The 8,536-nt window shown below is 43.0% G+C and overlaps 1 protein-coding gene across 1 annotated transcript in view; it reads left to right on the top strand.

Moving 5' to 3' along the window:
* The window catches only part of SLC15A4 (solute carrier family 15 member 4), a 53,793-nt gene that overhangs the window by 17,001 nt on the left and 28,256 nt on the right, over nucleotides 1-8,536 (top strand). The window contains exons 2-4 of the mRNA XM_042441796.1: nucleotides 316-611; nucleotides 1,517-1,688; nucleotides 4,929-5,018. Coding sequence (XP_042297730.1) covers nucleotides 316-611; nucleotides 1,517-1,688; nucleotides 4,929-5,018 — 558 coding nt within the window. The remainder of the gene's footprint in view (nucleotides 1-315; nucleotides 612-1,516; nucleotides 1,689-4,928; nucleotides 5,019-8,536) is intronic.

The raw sequence follows: 8,536 nt of genomic DNA, 5'->3' as shown, positions 1-8,536 counted from the left end.
ATTATTATTATTATTATTATTATTATTATTATTATTATTATTATTATTATTTTGTGTTCTTCAAATGCACTCTGTTGGTGACAGGCCTGCGTTCTCATTTATTTTTATCTTTGGTGATCTGATAGTATGCTGTTGACCACAGGAGGCAATTTTTAGATAAGTAGGGCTGCTAAAGAAAGTATGATATCTGATGCAGTTCTACTCTTGTGGTACTTTATAACTGTTCTATGGATGAGACTGATAATGGGGACCATTGGGGGGGGTTAATCTTTTGAAATACGTCATTTTATTTCTTTTAAAAAACATCTTTTGTAGGTCAAGGATCGAGGCCCTGAAGCCACTAGGCGTTTTTTTAATTGGTTTTACTGGAGCATTAACTTGGGAGCCATCCTGTCCTTAGGAGGCATTGCATATATCCAGCAGAATGTGGATTTTCGCACTGGCTACATCATCCCAGCTATTTGCATCGGGGTATCCTTCTTTGTATTCCTGTGCAGTCAAAGCGTCTTCATCACAAAGCCCCCGGATGGCAGTGCCTTCACGGACATGTTTAAAATTCTAGCTTATTGTTGCTGTTCCCAGAAAAAGTCAGAAGAATATACCAGGAACAGGTATGTGGAGTGTGTGTGTGTGTGTGTGTGTGTGTGTAGGGGGGTACCTCCCACATCCAAGAATGGGGTAAAGAGATTAGTGGTCCAGTATTTTGTTGTACATGATGAAAGTCCTGCATTAAGTCCCCAGCATTTCCAGGTGAGACTCGGAGAGACCATTCTGCTCTGTTCCCATATATGGAACCCTGCAGAGCCTTACCAGTCAATGCAACCTAGTCTTCACCAAAGTACACTCTCCTCTAGGTGTGTGCATGTTTGGTTGGATTACCTATTCCGTATGCCAAAGTGGCAGAACTTCCTTTAGAATGAGGGAAATTCAATTTCAGAGAAGTTCTGTGGGATGGGTGGGATTTCAGTGGTGGTGGGGTACCAAAAGCAAAAGGGATGGGTTGAAACGGTCAACTTAAAGGTCTCATTGCTAGTAATAAAGGCCCGAACAGCCAGGCCAAAATAAAGCTGCTTCGGCTCACTCTGGAGGTATGCTGTTTAAATGCTGCATGCGTCCTAAGAGGCCAGAAGCTGCGCCAAAGCCACGCTCTAGTCCTAAGGACTGGAACACATCTTTGGGGCAGCTTCTGGACTCTTAGGACACATGCATCATTTAAATAGCATACGTCCCAAGTGACCCGAAGCAGCTTTATTTTGGCCTGACTGTTCAAGCCCTAAGTCTTAGAGAAGTATTTCGACATTTTAAAATATGGAATATAACATGTTATGACTGGGAATCCACCTAATAATAGGGTCTTGGTGGGAGGTGGCCTTCTCTGAAGGCTAGGTGGGCCAGGTTCACCTCCAGGGCTTGAGATTTACCACCCTGATACGTAGGATCCCAAACATTTTCAGTGGTTTTGAATGTTTGAATTCTTCTTCTTCTTCTTGTCTCCCCTTTCTTTTCCTTTTGAAAGGGATAGCCAGGGTATCCTTCAGCACCAGCCTCCCAAACAAAGTCTCTTTGAGATGGCCAAAGCCTCCCGTGGAGGACCGTTCAGGGAAGACAAAGTTGAGGATGTCAAAGCGCTTGTTAAAATCATTCCTGTCTTCTTGGCTCTCATACCTTACTGGATGGTCTATTTTCAGGTTGGTGACTGGGACCCATTTAGCTAGTGCCACGGGTGCAGGATCCCTATTCTTTACAGTCTGTGAAAATTAGTCCAGATCTACTCCATCACTGTCAGATGTGAAAGGGATTGGGATAAGGCTGTATTTCAGCAGGGGTCTTCTAGATGCTTTGTATTTCAACTCCCACCAGTCCCGCCCAATATGACCAGTAATGAGGGAATATGGGACTTGTAGTTGAAAGCATCTGAAGAACCAGGGGTTTCCCACACCTGTCTTTACTTTGTGTGTCCTCTGTGTTCTATTTAGTAACAGACTGCATTTATTTATTTATTGTCAGATCTATGCACAGTCATTTGGCATTACAATTATTGTTTTTATTACTGTTGATGGCCTTGAACCCCTGGAAAAATAGCTATAAATACTCCATGTGTCTGAAAGTCCACTTCTGATACTGAAATATGATTATTATTTTGGTGGTGGGGTGCTTTGATATTCAGTAGTATGGGAGAGCTCAGCAATCTACTAAGAAGCAAGATGCTTCTGGAGGCATCAAAAAGAAGCAGTTCCCTTTTTCTAGCTACAGAAGGGGGAGTTTAGGGAATCTGGAGGGGCTAAGGGCTATTTAAAAAGTGATGATGGGGGTCTATGCAGCCGCACAACAGTATAAGGTCACCCTTTTGGATGTTACTGAACAATTGTGAAAGATCAGCTTCCCCAACCTGCTGTCTGAGATTATGGGAGTTGCAATAGAACCCAGCTCAGCTTGGTAAAGGCTTTTTAAGAAGATGCACACAGTGATTGCACTAGGCTCTGTTTTTGAAGAGGGAGTCTCTCCATTAGGAGAGAGAAAGGCTACCTCTTCTGAGAAAATGTACAATGGTCCCTCCACATTCGCTCCAATGCAACTCTATGATTAACATCTGCCAGAAGTTGATCATAGAATCATGCTGGAGGTCCTACAAATGCCTAGAGAAGTGTTTTCTCTAGGAACTTCTAGGTTCTCCCAGCATAGCTCTATGGTCAACCTCTGGCAGAGTTGCGCTGGAGGACCTAGAGATTCTTAGAGAGAACATGTTAATCAAGCCCGCAAATAATCAGAGATATGCAGAATTCAAAACCGCAAATGTGGAGGGCCAATTGTATTTAATTTTAATTTTTATCCCACTTTTCTCCCAGAATGGGACCTAGGTCCTCCTACAAAAGATTAAAACAAAGTACAACTATTTGATACAAAAAAATTTTAAATTATATAAACCGCACTTCTAAAACACTAAATTAAGCTAGTTTAAGAACACATTAAAATATAGCGAAAAGGATGGCACACCCCCTTTCTACTACAGTAAGTTAAGAGTCAAAGGCCTGCCTAAATGAAAGCCACCACTTCCTTCTCCTCCCATCTTCCATCACCATCATTGCAGCTTTTTCCAATCCCTGGGACTCAAGGCAGCTTATAACGTTAAAACAGGTATAGGAGACGTCAAAATACATTTGTTATTTTAAAAGTAACATAAGAGCAAAATTCTGTGCCTCATACTGTGTTTCTATAGAACTGCAAAAGATATAAAGAATAGGAGTGGCGACAAAAAATGGGAAAACGTTTTCCCTCTCCTCTTCCTCCACCAAAAATTTATTGTTGTTCTTAACTGCCCTCACAATTGTTGTTAACTGGCCTCAAGTCATCTATGGCTTATGGAGGATGAAATCATAGAATCATAAAATCATAAATAGAGTTGGAAGAGACCACAAGGGCCATCCAGTCCAACCCCCTGCCATGCAGGAAATCCAAATCAAAGCATCCCCGACAGATGACCATCCAGCCTCTGCTTAAAGACCTCCAAGGAGGGAGACTCCACTACACTCCGAGCGAGTGTATTTAACTGTCAAACAGCCCTTACTGTCAGGAAATTCTTCCTAATGTTGAGGTGGAATCTCTTTTCCTGGAGCTTGCATCCATTGTTCCATGTTCTAGTCTCTGGAGCAGCAGAAAACAAGCTTGCTCCCTCCTCAATATGACATCCCTTCAAATATTTAAACAGGGCTATTATGTCGCCTCTTAACCTTCTCTTCTCCAGGCTATACATCCCCAGCTCCCTAAGTCGTTCCTCATAAAGCATGGCTTCCAGACCCTTCACCATTTTAGTCGCTCTCCTTTGGACATGCTCCAGTTTCTCCACATCCCTTTTAAATTGTGGTGCCCAGAACTGGACACAGTATTCTAGGTGGGGCCTGACGAGAGCAGAATAGAGTGCCACTATTACTTCCCTTGATCTAGACACTATGGCCTGTTACAGACAGCCAAAATAAAGCTGCTTCGAGTCACAGTGGAGATATGAGGTTTCAATGATGCATGCGCCCTAAGAGTCCAGAAGCCACACCAAAGCCATGCTCCAGTCCTTAGGGCTGGAGCATGGCTTTGGTGTGAGTTCTGGACTCTTAGGACGCATGCATCATTGAAACACCATATCTCCACTGTGACTCGAAGCAGAGCTTTATTTTGGCTGTCTGTAACAGGCCTACTTTTATTGATGCAGCCTAAAATTGCATTGGCCTTTTTAGCTGCCGCATTGCACTGTTGACTCATGTTTCAACTTGTGGTCTACTTGGACTCCATGATCCCTTTCACATGTAGTTTCATTCAGCCAGGTGTCCCCCATCCTATATCTGTGCATTTCATTTTTCCGCCCTAAGTGGTCTTTACCTTACATTTCTCTGTATTGAATTTCATTTTGTTAGCTTTGGCCCAGCTTTCTAGTCTATTCAGGCCATCTTGAATTTTGATCCTGTCCTCTGGGGTTTTAGCTACTCCCCCTAGTTTGGTGTCATCAGCAAATTAGATATGTATGCCCTCAATTTTGTCTTCCAAGTCATTGATAAACTTGTTGAATAGCACTGGACCCAGAACAGAGCCCTGTGGGACCCTTTTATTTCTCCATTTTTTTTCTGGGCCATCACATCTTCAGTCCTGGCCCTGAAGGGTTTGAGAGATGGTGGCTGGGTGGAAGTAGATGAGGGTGAAAAGAATAATCACTTCTGCGGATGTGAGTCAGGGAGCAGCCTGTAAACTGAATCTATTTGCAAATCTATATTTCTTATTAAAAAGAAATGGTGTTTGATTTTAGAAACAAGCAAACATATGTTGTCTTTGCTAATGTTGGCAGATGGAATGCAAGCTCCCTGGGGCAAGGAGTCTATCCTCATGCAGTCTATAAAAAGTAATGCATTATTGTGACATTGTACAATATTTTCTTTTAATATCAGATGCAGACGACATACGTCCTCCAGAGCCTGCATTTGAGGATCCCACAGTTTTCAAATGCCACCTCTAACAGCACTTCAAGCAGCCATACAGTAAGTAAGCGGAAGAATGGGAATGTGGACAGAAATGTGTGAAAATAAGAAATGGGTCCTTTTATTGCAGTGGTCCCTTGTTGTTGTTTTTTGTTTGTTTGTTTTTTTAAAAAACAATCAGGCCATGTTCGCAGAGGAAAAGACAAAAACCAAATACTCAGAGGCTCTCTGCCCATGGTGCTAGAAATTATCAAAATCATAACAGTGGCTGCATCTACACTGCAGAATGAATGGAGTTTGACACCACTTTAACTGCCTTGACTCAGTGTTATGGAATTCTGGGAGTTGTAGTTTTGTGAGATATTTAGCCTTCTCTGTCAGAGAGCTCTGGTGCCACAACAAATTACAAATCCCAGGATTCCATAGGATGGAGCCATGACAGTTAAAGCAGCGTTAAACTCCATTCGTTCTGCAGTGTGACAGCAGCTAGTGTCTCTCCTGCTTTCCCCCTCCTCAAACTATTTGGATTACTGCAGCTCAGAGGAATGGTGCCCACTTACATGATGTGGAAATAATGGACAATACAAGAGTTGGGTCATTTGAAAGTGAAACACTAGACCCTTCCTTATAGTCATGTTCCTGTACCTGTCTTTCCCTTTCTGTTGTGCTGTCCCCGCAGGGGTGCTTAAATGATTCATTGGTGTCAAAGCAAGGCACTGAAGTTGTGTCATGGGGCTCCTGTCTCTTCAGAGACTTCCTAGTGGTGTGTGCCTAGCACCCTTCCAAAAGCATTCTGTGCACGTCCCTATCATGCTAATAACCCATATTCATAATGCATGGTGGTTTTAATGCAGTATTTATAAATGAGGCTTTTAATCCAAAAAGCCTAACCTGCTTAATATTAACAAGTCAGCAATTTCAAGCAATTTGTAAGAACTATGTCTCAAGAAGCAACATTCTTCCAGGGGGCAAAACTTTCAAAGTAGTAGAAGAGATTCTGAGCTCAGGCAGGAGGGATGGTGTGGAGGGGTGAGAGTAGCAGGGTCTAGGAGAGACGGGAGGGAATATATAGTTGAAGTAGTCAGAAAGAGCAGAGGCAACATGGTCTAAGACCAGTGGTGGGTGGTGGGTGCTCCAGGTCCTTTGGACAATTCCTTCCCCTTACTATTGGCCATGCTGAGTGGGGATGGTGGGAGTGGTAGACCAAAATCTTTAGAGCGGCTGTTGAGTAATCGAAACATCCTCCATAACCTCCAGACTCCCAACATTCACTTGCCAAAATAGGGGTACATTGCCTCTCCTGGAAAACCTCCTGGAGTAACAGTTCTCCTTTTACATAGACTGCAAGTGTAGCCCTGCACTGTTTCACACCAAAAAAGCAGCAATTTTTCAAAAGCAGAATAGACTTCTAGACATTGGGTTTTATGTTTGTTTTTTTTTCTTTTCAATTTTTGGCAGTCTGTGCAAAACGCATAGGTCCCAGGAGCACAAAATTGGCTGTGCTGGAGTTTCCGAGACTCAGAGGTTTCCCTTTACTGTCTAAGTGACAGGAGATCAAAACTGGAGCTTGGAGGTGGTTTTGTAAAACAGCTCCCAGAATCTCCCAGCCATTATAGCTGGGGGATTCTGTGTCCACAAAGATATTTCTTCTAAGCTTTGGTTAAGAGGCTGAGGGTCTAATGTGTTAAGGTAGGAAATAAAGCCTGCCCTGTCTTATTATCAGAAGTCAAGTTGTTCAGACTAAGGAGAAAATTCTGGCCAGATTAGGACTTTCATCGGTTTTGGTGGGCAGAGATTAGTCTTTGGGATCTCACCTGACTTGGCATGCTGAGCCACATGACAGGACTGGTAATGCACCCTGGTTCAAGTTCAAGAGTAGTGATGGGCATTCAGTATGGGAGGCAAAAATGCCAAAGCTGGGCTGCTGAACATTTTGGCTCAAGATCTTTTTCCTATGCCTAAGAGGGACATTTTTTCCCTTGTAGTGAATGAATGCAAGCAACTTGTTGCATCATCCAGGGCTTCTGCTGGTTTTCAGAATTCCTGGCGTAGCTCAAGATCTTGGCATAACCTCTCTGAACCTGAATATTTAATCATAACAATAATTAAAAATGGTAATCTGCGTGGGCCTTTTACACAGGATCCTGGGAAGGTTTTCAAATATTAATTGAGCTTTCTCACCTCTTCTGCTTGAACTTTTCCAGCAGCCACTTAGCTGAGCATAGAAATGGACAGCCGCAGTCCTCCATGTTGCGAGTGAATAAAGCCATGGCAAAGTTGACCTCTGCCATTGTCTCCAGGGATGGAATTTTAATGAAAGATAACGGCTGCTATTGATTGGCGCCGTTGAGGATTTTTTTAGAGTGTTGAATGCAAGGAAATAAGATTGAGTAGGAGGCCTATTCCCTATGTGTGTGTGCATGCACATGTAAATATCTATATTATAAACACTTTGTGTGCATGCCCTCTGAACATGTAGCTTAACCTCTGATCTCTCACAATACTCTAATGCTGCCATAAATAGTTTTCTGCTGATTGCTCCGTGCTGGTACAGATGGAATGTGATGCTACTTTAATGAGTTTACATCCTCAGGGAAAATGAATTTCTAATCTCTCTGCTTCTTGGGTTTCTTTGGCCTCCATGCCATGGGTAGTTAGTGTCAGTGGTTTACCAACTGCTGTATGGAACCAAGAAGGGACAGACTCCTTGTCTAAAAGCACTCGCAAAGGCCTGTATAGTGAGCATCTGATACTACTACCAGTGCCATGGATGCTAACTGGTTTGCTGCTGTTGTTGTTGTGTGCCTTCAAGTAATTTCCAATTTATAGCAACCTTAAGGTGAATCTATCACGGGGTTTTCGTAGCAAGATTTGTTCAGAGGAGGTTTGTCATTTCCTTCCCTGGAGGCTGAGAAAGTGTGGCTTGCCCAAGGTCACCCAGTAGGTTTCTTGGGCAAGCTGGGAATTGAACCCTGGACTCCAGAGTCATAGGGCCTGAACAGTCAGGCCAAAATAAAACTGCTTTGGGTCACTTTGGAGGTATGTTGTTTAAATGATGCATGCGTCCTACACCTCTCCCCCCCACCCTAGAGTTTGTAACTTAAATGCTATCATAGAGTTTGTAAAGCAACAATACTGGTACTGACCATTTTGAGAGTCACTGAGGGAGTGATCAGTGCCTTTGTAAAACAGGGCATAATTTCATCATGCCTATAGGAGGCAGTTACAAGGCCACTGTTGAATAAGCCTTCCTTGATCTCACCCTATTGGACAACTTTCAGCCAGCTTTTAACATTAGATTTTTGAACACGTTTTCACTGCCTTGGAGAAAAGCAAACCTGTCGTTGGGTTTTCTTTTTCTCCCATGCTGAAAGAAAGGCGGGCTATAAATCAAATAAATAAATAGCATCTGGTAGCTTCACACCTTCAGGGGTTTCTGGACATCCATTTCAACTTGGCTGCAGCCCTGGCTATGGAATAGAGATAACTTAAGTCACCCTGGTGAATAGGCATTTGGCTTGTGCTGGATAGGTTTACGTATCCCCTTGAAAACAAGTTTGCTACTTGGGTTAATTTCT

This window comes from Sceloporus undulatus, chromosome 10 (genome assembly GCF_019175285.1).
Source record: "Sceloporus undulatus isolate JIND9_A2432 ecotype Alabama chromosome 10, SceUnd_v1.1, whole genome shotgun sequence".
In the NCBI taxonomy this organism is placed as follows: Eukaryota; Metazoa; Chordata; class Lepidosauria; order Squamata; family Phrynosomatidae; genus Sceloporus; species Sceloporus undulatus.
The sequence above is the reverse complement of the archived record's forward strand: the minus strand, read 5'-3'. Positions and strand labels throughout refer to the sequence as shown.